This window comes from Acanthopagrus latus, chromosome 18 (genome assembly GCF_904848185.1).
Source record: "Acanthopagrus latus isolate v.2019 chromosome 18, fAcaLat1.1, whole genome shotgun sequence".
Classification (NCBI taxonomy): Eukaryota; Metazoa; Chordata; class Actinopteri; order Spariformes; family Sparidae; genus Acanthopagrus; species Acanthopagrus latus.
In genome coordinates this window covers 6,623,198-6,638,760 of record NC_051056.1, presented here as the reverse complement: position 1 = coordinate 6,638,760, position 15,563 = coordinate 6,623,198, and the positions used below count along the sequence as shown (strand labels likewise).

General features: G+C 39.6%; 1 protein-coding gene across 1 annotated transcript; it reads left to right on the top strand.

The window, feature by feature from the left end:
• The first annotated feature begins 122 nt into the window (after positions 1-122).
• Positions 123-15,482, top strand: mmp17b (matrix metallopeptidase 17b). Its single transcript, XM_037077577.1, has 12 exons — positions 123-137; positions 3,351-3,484; positions 4,796-4,928; positions 5,071-5,227; positions 5,369-5,477; positions 5,648-5,825; positions 8,507-8,683; positions 11,234-11,327; positions 11,888-11,961; positions 12,114-12,263; positions 12,603-12,866; positions 14,579-15,482. Exons 2-12 carry the CDS (start codon positions 3,356-3,358, stop codon positions 14,971-14,973), a joined length of 1,860 nt encoding a protein of 619 aa, XP_036933472.1. The 5' UTR covers positions 123-137; positions 3,351-3,355; the 3' UTR covers positions 14,974-15,482.
• Positions 15,483-15,563: the final 81 nt, after the last annotated feature.

Sequence of the window (15,563 nt, the reverse complement as noted above, 5' to 3'; positions counted from 1 at the left end):
AAGCCTCCATTTGTCGTGGCAGTGTGGCAGTGGGTGGGGGCTGAATTTTGAGGGACGCAAGAGAAGAGAAAGGACCCATCTGTTCATCGTGTCAGATAAAGTGAGAGAGGGGACGGATGCAAAGGAGGAGGAAGAAGGTAAGCATGAGAACACTTCATCTTTCTGTTCTGTTTGGACTGAATTTGTAACTAACTCGTGTTTTTTAATGCATTTCTTTTGTTGGACTAGATTTGAAGTTGGGGGATTTGACATTTAATTTCACAATTATTATTATTTTAAGTGTTGGACCAGTATTACCAGTGCGACTGTACAGCTGCAAGCCGTGATGGTGTGACTTGTCTTCTATACAGCTATTTAGTCTCTGGGGGAAATGAACGGTTAACATTTTAGAATTCAGTAAATCTTAAATTAAATGTAACACTAACCCAGCAATCTGCCTGTAAAGGTCTGGACCTCAAGACATGGACACAAATGGATAATTCAAATATTTATCACAATCAAAATACATTTTAAGATTAAATTCACTGATTGATGTTCTTTGTCTTGGAATAAGCTCAGTTCATTCTGCTTTGCAGCTTTAAAAAAAGCTACGAAGCTGCTGCATGTGGCACACTGATTGTCCTGTATGGCTTAAGAATAAAATATTTCTCAAAATCATGAACTAAGCTTGGATTAAGGTTTACACTTAACTGAGAGAATAAAATTTACCACCCATGTTTTTTTTGCTTTTCTTTTTTTTAAGTTCGTGGAGACCAAAACAGAGCTAAATAAAAGTTAATGTTGAATTTACATTAGTCAAGTGGTAAGAAAACAACTGCAAATGAATGTTGCTCTGCATCTTCTGAATATATAAATACTATGTTAGCCATATCAACATCTCCTCAAAGGTATGTCAGTGGTGTGTAATATACATTTATGATGCATTAACTGGTTGCTCTGCTGCACCCAAGTGCACAAAATCAGCTATCAATGCAGCTTTAAGTAGGTTAACTTTAGCATTAATGTTTTTTTAAGTAATACAAACAAACAGTCAGTTTTTAAAATAAATGGATGAGTTATTCTGATCATTAACTAACTTTCAAAAATCCTGTTAACAAAAATTAATAAACAAAATGGGCTCCATCTGAGATAACTTGTTTTTGCTTTTTGTTTTGTTGCCATTTAGAGAAGAACATAATGAGGAAAGTCTTGAAAAGTTTTTTTTCAAGCTCCTGGCCAACCATGATCTGTGCTTACCTGTGCTTATTTGATGTATATGAGAAAAATCTGTGTTTCTCACAAAATGAAAATACAATTTTTCATCCTAAAGCTAGGTTAACCTTACCTTTGTTGATGGGGTAATGTTTGTTGGTTTTTAACGGTCACCCCCCTTTGGCTTTTGCACTTGTTTCTCTCTGCTGCTTTCATCTCATTACTTAAACACTGTTCTCCTCCATTCATCCCTCCCTTTCATCTTTGATGAAAATGAAATGTATACCCTCTAGATTAATTAAATGAAGCATCTCCTGACTGACACGCTTGTATCCACCAGTGTCCTGTACAGCGGTCAGTGGTGCCCTCCCCTCTATATTTTATGGTAATTTCCCTCCATCTTCTGATTGCATCCGCTGTATTGTGTCCCTAGAGGGAATACTATATGGATGTTTCCCATCAACTTCATTCACTTACTGCTTCATGCTATTGTGACACTGGGTGTCCCCGAGTGTTTACTGATTCCACAATGGGAGAATTCACTCATCTGACCAGGAATAATTTAAGGCACAGACAGACAAGGCAAGGTATAGGCATGTGTAAGAAGATTAGTGGTTTACTGTAATTTGTAGGTTCTGGATGAATATATCGGGTGTGGGAGCACACTGTGGGTGAACAAAGAGTTGACAACACTTTTCTGGCCAGATACAAAGTGCCTATACCTATACAGAGTGCTGTGACCAACTAGCTCAAATTGTTTTGGAGATATTTTTTTTTTGGCCTTTCTGGCTTGACAGTACACCTGAAGAGAGTGATAGGGAACAGGGTGAGAGAGGGGGAGTGACACACAGCAAAAGGACACAGGCCAGGAGTATGTTGTTGGGGTGAGGCCTCCATGGATCAGACCTGTTCAGCATATCTTAAAGATGCTTGATCAGATTGGGATCTGGGGAATGTGGAGGCCCGGCCGACACCTTGGGCCCTTTATTGTGTTCCTCGAGCTGTTCCTGAGCAGTGTTTGCAGTGTGTCAGGGTACATTATCCTGCTGGGGGGCCTCTGCCATGGGTGGTTTTGTTGTGATGAGGGGTTGTACTTGATCCACGACACTTGTTTGGATGGGTGGTGTGTGTCAAGTGGCATTCACATGAATTCCAGTACCAAAGGTTTCCAAGCAGAACATCATATTGTGATTAGATGGTCATAAGCACATCACCTGTCAGTGGTTTTAATGTTGTGGCTGATCGGTGTACCTACAGATGACACTTTTACATGGTACCAGATAGATGACATGATAATATAAAAGTACACTTAAACTTTTAGAATGCTGACACCAACATGAAAACTTATTTTTCTAACATAAGACATGTGACATGGGAGGCTAACTGTGAGAAAGTCAGCTTCCAGTCATTTTCAACTGATGATGTGTGTGTACATAACTCTTACTATATAACCATTCTAATGTTAGCATAAGACACCAGCAGTGTCTCATAAACACCCCTCTGAAGTGCTGTGGTGCCAGAATCATCTAACAATACTTCCACCTTCACTTGACATAGATCAATCATTATTTTCATGGCTACTTATCAGAAGGGGGATTAGGCATAAATATGAAAACAACTGTTGATTTCCTGGTCAGGAAAATCTCTAAGATTGACACAAAAAATAATATGTCAAGACTGAACCACAGGCTTGGATTCAAATGCACACTCAAACATAGAAGAGAATAATCACTGTCCATTTATTGTACAATGGTCGGAGGTCAATCAGATCAGGCAGTGGCATAAGACTCGGTAAGCAGAGGTTTGGTCGCAAGGGAGGTTATCATCAGATCGCTAAACTCACTCAAAGTAAAGGGCTGGAATACTGCCATTCAGTAGATTGGTGCTCAGTGGTGGCGATACACAAAACATTGTAAGGAAATGCAAAACATATTGTGAGGTAACACCACTTTAACATGTTGTACTAAAACATCTACTTAAAATACAGGCCTCAATTCATGCTACATTTTCCAACTTAACTTAATAATTTTCATTTCTGTGTTTTTTTTTTCAGCATTTGCATCTGCCATTGTAATTTTTGCCTCCACAGTGTTTTTTTTTTCTCTGTATGGGCACATCTCATTGAAGATTTCTCTTTTGTGAATATGTCTAACATGCAGCCAAGATGGTGATGTGGATTCTTCTTCTGTGCCTGAGCAATGGATTGATGCAGACAACCTCCACTGCTGATGTCACTCCCACACCCTCCTCTTCATCAGCGTCACCTACTAAAGATGAGAGTATCCAACTAGTGGTAAAATAACAGCAGGAGTGTTAATAAGGGCCAAGGAATGCACATTTTCAAATGCATCAGTTAGAATGGTCAAAGTGAATTTTGGCATCGAATGAAAATGAAATTAATCATCAAAACAATAAATATTTGTATTGAAAGATTTGTAGATGTTTCATTTTTTTAGGCACTGAAACAAATATTTGGAACAGAAACAACTGCAAATAAAACACATTAAAGATTATTTGATTTAATTTTGAGTTAAAGTTTGAGTTATTCAATGACAATCTTCCAAGTTTTCAATCATATCTGTCCCTTTTCAGTGATAGGATTTTTTTTTATGATGTCAGTAATCTTTCAATGTCAGTGATTTACGTTTCAACTGTCTGTCATTGGGCAGCTAAGGCTCACAGTCCGCTGCATCAGCTCCACCACTGGCTGCTTTTTCATTTATTTTGTTTTTTTAGTTAAACAACTCTGAGAAAATCACAAGCACAGCCAATTAGCCACTAAACATACAGCCACTGACCTCCTCTCCCTCTCTACATCGGACTACCCAGGGAAGCGTGGACACACAAGACCAGCCAAGAACTGGCACTCTGTTGTGGATGCGGGTCCCATTGATCTCCCTTCCTCTTGTTCAGTGAACTGCCAAGGCCGCCATAAACCTCTGTCGGCATAACTGACATGTTATTGGCTGAATCAAAATTTCCTCCCCCTGGACATGTGGGCTTCAGATGGCTGTATCATGACTTACTCACTGACATCACATCATGTGTGCGAGTGCATGAGACTGCAAGGCAAACTTAAGCTGCTGAGAGACAGCCCTTTAGACTACAAAAACAAAATGCAATCGATTACCTTTCCAGTCAATGCTTCTAAATATTTCTGCATCATGTTTAGTGTTGAGGGTCGCTTGTTACAAAGTTATCCGTTAGAGCACTCAGATTACGTTTGTTGCACTGATTAATGTTACAGGTTAGTTCTACAATTCAACCAGTATGTTAAATTAGTTTTTCATAAAAGTAATCCATTAGTGGAAAAATGGCCGTCTTTTCATTTTGTTGCTGCAAAAATGAAATTAAATCCCTGAAGCATTTGCACTGATTCTGTTTGTCTCCTGTTGCTTAGCAGAGACGGTGATGGCCAGGTGAAGGTACACCTACAGCTGTGTCAGTGTGCATGCACAGTTAGCTAATTCAGTGTAGTGAGATGGCAGAGATGAAGGAACAGAAGCACATCAGGAGAGCACTTAAAAGCTGTGGCTACTCAACAACATCGCCATTCCTTGAACACCGCAGTTCAAGCTGACAGTCTATTCTTCTGTATTCATAGGACTGGTTGATGAAGTATGGCTACCTCCCACCCTCAGACCCCTCCACGGGTCAGCTCCAGGCCTGGACAGCTGTCACTAAAGCTGTAAGGGTAATGCAGAGGTTTGCAGGCCTCAAAGACACGGGAGTTGTAGGTGAGGTTTACAGATGGCTGGTGTGAAAAGTTGCATGCTTTGCTGTGAGCTCCAACAATTTAGGCAACTCCTTCTTGTATCTGCCATTCTATATGTGACTCCTTGAGTCATCTCTGGGTCTTCTGTGCCTCGGTGTGTTCAGATGAGGAGACAATGGCGTTGCTGAACAGTCCACGCTGCTCCTTACCTGACCAAGATGAACCATCCAAATCACTGGCTAGCGAGGGGGAAGAGGGGGGAAACATGAAGAGAAGGAGAAGGGGAATAACTACGTGGACGCGCAGGGACATTAACTGGAGGTTCAATAACATGATTTTTTTTATAATGACTCTGTTTTAATCTGGTTAACTGGAACAAACTATTTAAAAAAAATCTCTAACTGGGTATGATCCTTTTTGTCTCTCTCTTATACACAAAAATACATTCTGTTACATTTTTAGATTGCGTTCATACCTGTCCTCTCCCCATCTACCCCGGGAAACGATTCGCAGCCTGATTTTCTATGCTCTAAAAGTTTGGGCAGAGCCAACACCACTGGAGTTCCATGAGGTGGGTACAATTACCTGATGTTGCATTCACGACATAAGGGAGAGGGCTGGTAAAAAACTCCAGTCAGTGTCTGATCAAGGGTACCTATAGATACACACACTTTGTGCTCTTTGCTGTAGTTGCACAAATTTTCCCCCAAACACCTCTTTTGTATTATTCCTTGTCCTCAGGTGGGCAGTCCAGAGGCAGCAGACTTTCAGGTAGACTTCCTTCATGGTTACCACGGTGATGGCTATCCCTTTGATGGAGCAGGCGGTGCAGTTGGCCATGCGTTTTTCCCATCAGACCCTGCCCGGGCAGGAGGGATTCATCTGGATGCAGAGGAGGAGTGGACCTTCAGACAGCCAGGTGGAATCATGTTAGAAAACTTCTGCACAGTGTATCTTAGAATAGTCTGACTCACCAGATGTATGGGTTTGAGGCTGCAGTTGGCTGACTTTTTCAGGAAGCATTTTCTTCTCCTTCTGCTTTCTGCTTGTTACCATTTTCAAAGTTCCCGTCACTATAGGAAACCACAACAACAACAACCTCAGAGCTAACAACCTACTCTACCTATATAGGTAGCAACTTACCCTATCCCCACCAGGGACACATCCTCATACCTATATAGCTGAATAGGTTTGTTGTCAGCAACCCCATCGCCAGAATAATTTAAACTAAAGTATATTTGTCTGCAAAACCACAAATAAGTTGAAACTAAGCATTTCTTTATGTTGCAACTTTCCATTTGTTCAGGCTGATTTTTTTTCTCTTTCTTTCTCACAACCCTGTGATTATACTTTAGTAAGGTTCAGGCATGCCTGATCCTGCACAATGTCTTGCAACAGCAGGTCATTGAATCAAAATTGAATCATTAAGCCAAAAATGTCCATCGCAAGGTATCTTGAAAAGTGATGTCATGGTCCCCAGATAATGACTATGAAAGATTTTAGTGAGGGTTAGGGTTAGGTTTAGAGTCCTTAACACTTCTACCTTCTAGCACCATTGTACCCTTTATGAATTACTACCATATTTATTTGTATGGTAGCCTCACTAATCACTATTTTATTTTTAATGGATCATGTTGAAATATGTCCACAACATCAGCAATGTAATTGTAATGGTATGGTTTGTTTACAGGTGATGTCATCCTCCTCTGTATGCCAGGACAAAAGGTTCATCTTAATTCCTTAGCTCAATACATATTAATTGACAATGTCAAACTTCTCTTAACTAATTTCTGATATAATCAACTAGTAGTAGTGAAACCAAGGAATAATCCAACCTGAAACAGGTTTGGGTTGATTACTGCTGAAATGAATGCATTTTAATCAGAATTATTATATATAAGTGTGAATTGATTTCATTTAATGGTTTTATGTGACAGTGAGATCATGGAGCCCTGCTCATAATCCTCAAAGTAGCCAACAGTCAGTGGCTTGGCTGAGTTGTTAAAGTCAGAAATTAGTTAGAGTTTTAATTGTGACATGATATACAGTGTGTGTATTGAGCCCAGGATTATTTGTCCAGACACACTGAAGAGGATCACCTATATGCAACAAACTATTATATTACAAGTGGTAACTTTCCCAAACCCAATGAAAAACAGGCTCAATAGGTATCAGATAGATGGCAAACATTAAAGTCCACATGGTATAAAAATATACAGATGCAATAAAACCACTGAATGAAACATTATAATCAGTAAAAAGTACAGAAAATGCCATCATTTCAAAAAAATAAAAATTGATGGTTGGAGTAAAATAACATCTTTGAATTTTTGACATTCATGCAATGAATATAAACATGTTCAGATACAAAAGTTTCAAGGAAATCAAAATGATCCTTCTTTGGAATATCTACAGTCAAAATAACCCAAAAGGTGGGTCACCTTCGAAGCTACACTTAGCAATCTGTGGCACTCAGTTCTTATGCAGGACCAGTTAACTCCTCGATCCTGGAGACAGAACTACATAAATACTACACAGAGCCAAAGTTTGGTTAAAAGAAAGTGAAAATGCAAGATTTTTTGTTCTTGTTGTGAATTTGATTACTGTAACTGTGTTGATTAAAATAACGTCATGATCCCGAATCAGGATTGTGACGTTATTTTAATCAATATCTGACTTTCAATCAAGATTGTGACAGTAGGATGCACATTTTAGGCACTCCACTCTGCACTGCTTTTTCCAATCCCTGAGTCATAATTTAACTTAACCGATGCCTTACTTTTGAATATCTAAAGTAATCCTGGTTCTCCAATCCATAATCTTTGGATTCAAAACTCTTTAAAATCCCATTCTCTGAATGAAAACAGTATGCTGTTAGCCCTTTATACAGCCATGCTTTATATCTGGTGTCTGTTCTGTTTGGGTTAAAGTCTACATCATATGCACACCATTTTCCTTTTTTCTCAGCACCCCTCAGGTTATGCTTTTTGAATACATTCTGCCAGGTTTTTAGAGTTGATTTTATCCAAGGATTATTTTCATCTGCAGGGTTCTCTATTATCATTAGTCTACTGTCTGCTATTGTGACTTGTAGTGGTGGTCCTATAGATTCTTTCTCCTCTATTTTCTTTCCACCATGCCATAAACTGTGAATCTCAAAGACACAGTCAGGGTCTTAACTGAGCTACACAGTCATTTTCTGTTTTCAAGGGAGACAAGCTACATGTGTTGTTACTTGCCACAATTTCAGTTTTTAAGCTACAAACTTGTAATTCATTATACCTGAATAAACCTGATTTATAGTGGCATCCTGGGGTCAAACTTTACATGTGATGTTCTTGTAGCAAGACTCTCAGAAAGAGAGAGACAGATTTTCAGTATGTTGTTTGTTCGGTCCAACAGCTCCTTCCCGTAGTGTGGAATGAGCATTGCACCTTTTAGTAGCTTATATCAAGGCTTTAGACTAAATCAGACATTGCCCCCATTATGATTTGCTCTGACCAAAAGTGAAAGTTAGGATTATTAGAACCCTTCACTTTCTCATCAGCTTATCATTGTCCTTATCCCTCTCTCTCTTTCTGCTCTTTTTCTTCCTTCCAGCCTCTGAAGGCACTGATCTGTTCACAGTGCTGGTCCATGAGTTTGGCCATGCACTGGGCCTTGCTCACTCTTCATCCCGCCACTCAGTGATGAGGCCCTACTACCAGGGTCCCGCTGGGGACCCTCTCCACTACAGTTTGGGACGGGAGGATCTGGAGCACATCACCCAGCTCTACGGTAGATAGACCTTTCTCACGCATATGTGTGGAAAGTCAGAATGGGCCTCTCTCAGATTTGATCTGTTGACTTACTGTCCACATGGTGTGTGGACAGATGTTGACTGAAGAGAGGCAGTCTTTCCTCAGCTTTTATTATTATTAGGAACAATACATTCCATTTGTAACAGTCATGAGAATACATAAGATCTCCCTGAAAACACCATCATCTCCACCTCCATCTTATGATACATAATACTTCTACACCGATGAGGCTTCATCTTCAGGATGAACTCCTTACTTAAGTTTCTTCATGTTCATTTTCCTGGCACATTAGCCCACATACAATACAAGAATACATCCATTCACACTCTGCAACCACATAGGTATCACAACTATGTATATACTGTATACATGCTGGACACCAACAATAAGATTGGTGTTGTATCTATTGTTAAGTGTGATATGTAAGCACAATATATCAAAATAAGAAGGGACATGAGAGTTCCATCCAAACTTTCCCTGCAACTACCCATAAAACAAAATGCTCAACCCAAGATGGACATTTATTGTTGTCATACAGATGTTAACAACTATAATGAAGGTTACATCAAATACATGATTGTAAAGTGTCCAGAGACCTGTTTTAAATACAGTGTAGCATATAAACATCACAAAAATAGAGTAAGCAATACAACTTTCGAAAGACAACGTTAATTAAAAAACCTCACTAAGAAAGAGATATGATGGTTCCCACTCCCAAGAGGGAAGCTCACCCAAAAGCTTGCTGCTGCCCTACACCTTAATGAAGGGTGTTTCAGTCAGCTGTGATTGAGTCTACAAACTGAGACAGGCTCAGGGTCCAATGGTGTACAGCTTTTTTGGACGCATGATTTTTAATCCTCACACTGATTGTTTATTGTTCTTAGAGATGATTAGGACTTCACAGAAAAGGCCATAAAAGGCATAAAAGTTAAGCTTGTATGAATGAGTGAGAACGACTGTGAACCAGTTGCATCACCTCTGATGTGTTATAGAGGAAATACATAAGTGTGATCTGTTGTCATTTACTGACACATTATGTTCATGTGAAAAGCCTTCCATGTTCACGTGCAAGGGTTGCATTGTAAAGAATCAAAAGGTCAAAATCAGGAAATTTCTCTGCGATGAATTGTGTTACTGCGTTGTTGTTTAAAGAAGTCATTCTTAATCCATTTAACCTGTCCATAATGTCATGCATGCTTCCTCCAGCCCCTGGAAAGTTATTTTGATAGAAAGCTATCTGCATTGATATACAAACCTCTGTTCAAATGCATCAGCATGAGGATCAAGCAGCTGCTTTGCTGCTTTTAATGCATCCTCCTACTTGGCTTTAAGGATGCTGTTTAACAGTTAAGGATTAAAGTTACTTTATTATACAACACAGGATTGACATTTTGTAACTCTGTCACGCTATGCAAACATAGAACACATATACATTATGTTATTAATATACTACATAAACATGTAGAGCAGGTCCAGCATTAAATCCAAGCTGGCTTGAGGCTTATTTATACACCCTTTACGCAAGAGAATAGAAAAGTCAGTTTCAAAGGATTTAACTCACACTGCTCATATTCTTCCACGCATCACTCATGTTAGCATGGATGTTAAAGCACTACAACCACCAGAGGGCACCGTCAAATCAGTCTCACAGGAACCTCCACTTCCCCTTCGCCACCCTTCCAACTCACACTATATTCTTGTCCAGTCACCTCCAAGCTGTTCTGAAGTAGCTGTTTGTCTCTGAGCCTAGGTGAAGTGACATCATACAGATGTTTAAAACTTCTCACCAACTCAGATAGCCTCTACTTAAAAAGTTCTGCCATTATTAAACTTTTTCCTCTTGGCCTGTGGCCATGTTTCGTTATTGGCGACACTGCTACACTGCACCCCGACAACTACCAGAGTTACTGCTCTGTTAATCTGCATCTGTAAGCTTTCAGAAATATATAGAACACAGACAAAATATGGACAAAGTGACCACAGAAGGCTCTGTCTGTTACTCTACGTGATGAGTTTATTTATGTCATAGGTAATAACTTGTGTCACTATTAACTTTGGTCCAGACAAAAGAATCTCAGTTACAATTAGATGGATCCTCAATGGTATCCATTTCATCTAGCGTTAAATCAGGTTGCATTTTCTTAGTCGTCCAATATTCTGGTTTATGACCTAATACCTTCTTTTCAGCAGTGCTTCATCTTGTTACCTGCAGAATTATCTCAAAGTTTGTATCTTTGCCTCAGATACCAAGACTAAAGATATTGATATCCTTCATTGAGGATGTGCTTATGATCATCACGACTGTAGTCAGTAAGGATACGGGTTTGTATTACTGCCTGCACATGCTTTTATGAGCCTGATGATCTTTGGGTGTATATTTTTATGAACTAAGTGCACAGCCACTACCTCAAACACTTTTACTTTATCGTTTCTGCCTGCATAATTAATGCTTTATCACTACTGTCAAGTGGATTTAGCTACTTATTGGTTTGTCATTAGGTTAACATTGATCTGTTTTTTGATTTAGGTAAAAGGAACCAGCAGCTGGCCACAGATGCTCCTCAGCTTGCCCCAGAGCCTCAGTTACGCCACAGAGGCCACAGCCACCGTCATAGACATGGGTGCGACTCACAAGATATTACATTAGCAGATAAATCATTTTAACTTGAATCTGTTTTGTTTTTACATTTAGATTTAGTGAAGAGTGCAAGAGTATTTCAATCAAACTCAAAGTTCCCATGAAATCAAAATCGCTGTTGAAATGTTTTTTTTTTTCCACATGTCAAAAAAGCCATTTTGTGGCATCTTTATAAACTAGCACTACACAACTTTCAGGTTGCTGTGAGATTCTACCACAAATCTACTAACATCCACTAATACATAAGGTTACACCATTGCCTTTTGTAACTTATTTGGCTAAAGTTAAAACGTGACAACATTATAAAACACATTTGGCTAATTGAAATAATTAATTTAAGTCTGTTTCATTTTGTCGATGTCTCATCTTTGTCATCAGAAAAAATGTTGTTGATGGATTAGTTAACATCGCATGGGATAGTCTTAATTATCCTGGTAGTAGTAGTGGTAGTCCGTTGGTGTTAAAGGTAATCTCTGTTGTTAACCTCACCAAATGAAGGCATGAAGCTCAACCTAAGTCTCCCTGTGTGTTTTCTTCCTGCAGCCCTTCCATAGATCGCTGTAACACAAGTTTTGATGCTGTAGCGAGGATCCGAGGAGAGACTTTCTTCTTCAAAGGTCTGAATACACCAAGGAACTGACTTGTTAAGAATATGAATATAAAGAAAATGTACATTAATAACTACTTTTTGAAGATGAAAGGCATTTTGCTATAACAGTATCACTTCCATCTTTCTCTTATGTTCCTCTCATGTTTCTCCTCCCTCCAGGTCTGATGATGTGGCGAGTCAATAGTGGCGGCTTGGTGTCAGGCCGCGGGGCTTCTGTCCGGAGGTTGTGGAGGGGTCTGCCACCTGACCTTCCTCGTCTTCACGCTGTGGTGGAGAGACATTCAGATCATGCCATCATCTTTATCAGTGGTATATCCAATAATGTAAAATATAGTTCGAATGTTACCTTATTTTACACCATATCCCATACATCTGGAACTCACTCATTTAAAGTGTGAATGAAACCATTAATCATCCATTCACTTGATTTGCTAGAGACTATATATATATACTATATACTATATATATATACACTCCAAATGGACAAACAGGTTTAGCTTATGTCAACTCATCTGCGTCAACTCAACGACATCTTCCATAGTAATTTCATTGGCCATTGACCAGCCCCAGAGCTTGGTTTTTCTTTGATAAAAATGGGGTAAATCAGCAAACGGATCAGTTACATCTCCAGGTCGGTTCTTGCTGCAGGTTCCCAGTTCTGGTTATTCAGGGATCTGACTCTGCAAGAAGGCTATCCCCAGCCTCTGTCTGCCCTCAGGATGGGGGTAAACTTAGCCAGAGCAGATGAAGGTGAAGAGCAAGGGGCAGCACCAGGGAGGTCGGGCCTGGACTGGGACCCAGAGGAGGGCCCCGTATGGAGGGACATCGGAGGTGCCGGGGAACAGAAACTAGATGACACCTGGACTCAGCTGCTGAGTGAAGGAGTCAGTGGCATCACTACAGACAGTGATGGTGAGGACAAGAACCCCTTGTACCTTTTTGTATTTGTGTTTCATTAGTTGGTTCTCATCTCTCTAACAACATTGTTTTCAGCCACAGAATGCAGCTGTTTTAAGAGGAAAAACAAGTAAACCACTCTACACTACCTGCTCAGCACCAACAGCAGATCGACATAGTTAGGGCACTGAACATAGTGGAGCAATCCTAGAACATAAACATACAGTTTTGTAACACTGTCACTAGGGTTGGGTATATTTTATCCAATATAATATACCCAATAACACATATTTCCCATCAAAATATTTAGAGTACAACTATACATGGCAAATTGAAGTACTCTGCTTTTATTTACAACATCTCATAAAACCAAAAATAGGTATCGTGGGGAACCTATAAAAAGGCTCTAAAATTAGTGAAAAATAGGGAGTTGTTAACGAAAGAGTCAAAAGAAAATAAATAATGATAGCTGGGAACTTGTTCTTTGGTCCATCTGTTCCTGGGACATGTTGGCCTTGTAAATATAAACCTTCAGTGGTGTTGACCAGGGAGCTCTGCTGTTCACTTATGGCCCTGTAGACTCATCTGTTCCAGTATCCAAACCAAACCCACACCCTTGGCTAAAAGGAGAGTGAATATCAAACTTACATTCATTAGATCACACACACGACTCCAATGAATAATAACTTTGTTCGGTATAAATGCCAGCCCGTTCTCTGTCTCAATACATCAAATAGAGTAGCCTGGTTAGTGGCCTTATGCTCCTAGGGTTGACACTGTGGTCACGTCTGGGTGGTTGGATAGGCCATACACAGAATTTTCCCACTGTAGACAAGAGTTTGTGTCCTGTTTGTGGCCAAGAGTAATTTGTTTTTAAATGATGTTACGTGAGTAAGTTAATGTACGTAAATGACTTAACTTACACTTATGTTACATAGATTACAAGACTAAAGTAAGTTATTTTAACCCAAAGTATGATCTTTTCCTAAATCTAACCAAGTAGTTTTGGAGTCTAAACCAAACCAAACTGTGAACTTTTTTTTACGTAAACTTCATTTTGAAAGTCTAATTGTGTATGACGTATTATTGCTAACTGACACTAGAGGGGTAGGTAGAGCGTCATAGTTTGAAGCTGGAGGCAACTGACGCTCTTTTTGAGTTTAGAGTGAGAATGTATCAGTGAATATGCAACTTCTTACTGACAAATTCCCCAAATCAACTTAAATGGTGATGTTATGTCAGTTCACAACTTGTTTCTGTTCCAAAATTGCCCGACAAATCAGCTATTGCAGGTTTAAATGTAGTTTTGCTTAAATCTAGTACATAATAAAACTGTAAATGAGCTTCAGCATAATCAGAAGCTTTTAATGATTAAGGCAATGATAATTTACAGTATTATTATCTAGTTTAAGAACTGACAAATCAGAAACAGCCACTGGACGGTATATTGTGGCCACCAGATGAATGGCAGAGAAATTTTGGTGTATGGTTGCAATTTGTCATTATCTTTGTAAATGCACCCCTCAGACCTCACTGGCAAATGTCTGACATAGTTGCATAGAAGATTATCCAGGAGATGTAAGAAAGGAAGGAAGTGGACTGTACAAGCACTTTGAAGCACTTTGTCACTGTTAAACAGAATGAAATAACTGCTATGGAGAGCTACAAAACATTAAAAAAAAACATGCTGACTGTTGGTTGTGAAAACTTCTCTCGCTCTTCTCCAGGCTCCATCTATCTCTTCAAAGGTGACTCCTACTGGAAGTTCATGTTCCCAGGCTCCTCGCTGCAGGACGGATACCCACGATCCTCTGCTGCAGACTGGCTGGACTGCAGTGACTCCTCCTCATCCTCACTTATGGTGGACGACCTCTCCTTGTCTCTGTCTAGAGGAAGACAGGAGCTCAGGGAGGGGTGGAGGGAAGAGAGGGATGAGGAGGAAGAATCAGGAAGGATGGGGGACAATGGGAGGTACAGATATGTAAATTCACATAAAGATAAGCAGGACAGAGGTTCACACATCTGGACACAATGCACTTGCGAAAATGGAGCCCTATGTAGTCGAACAGCATCCTATATTTCTACCTTGCTGCTGATTATTTGGATGGTATTGGCTTTTTAAACCTAGACAAGACAACAGAGAAGAGCAACTTATCATCGAACACTCACCATGAGATCAGGAGAACTGTACCACTCTCCCAAAAAATGACAATAATTGCTCATACATTTCTGACGGTGTATGGCTTAACCGAAATGGATCTAATGTGTTAATTGGTAGGCTTTGGACATGTTTACTTTATTTTTGACTGAGGACAGAGCCAAGCTGTGGACAGAGCTGTCAAGATATTAGATTTTTGCAACACAATTATCTTCGTCTTTTCGGTCTTAGCGTGATAAGCAGCATTGAGGAGTGTTAGCACCACCGCCAGTGTGAATTGAGAGAAATGCAAATGATCTAGGAGGAGATGTATTGTTTATATCTGTAAATATGTGTGAAAATCCCAGAAGCATTTGCACTGTTTCTGTTTCTCTCCTGCTGCTTAGCAGTTGGCTGCATGCCAGCTGAAGGTAAACCTACAGATGTGTCAGTGGACATGAATAGCCAGCATATTCAATATATTGAGGTGGCTGAGAGGACAGCATTAACTTTTATTTAATTTAACTTTTATTTTTAAATTTTTAAATATCATTATGCTAGGCTATAAAAGACCA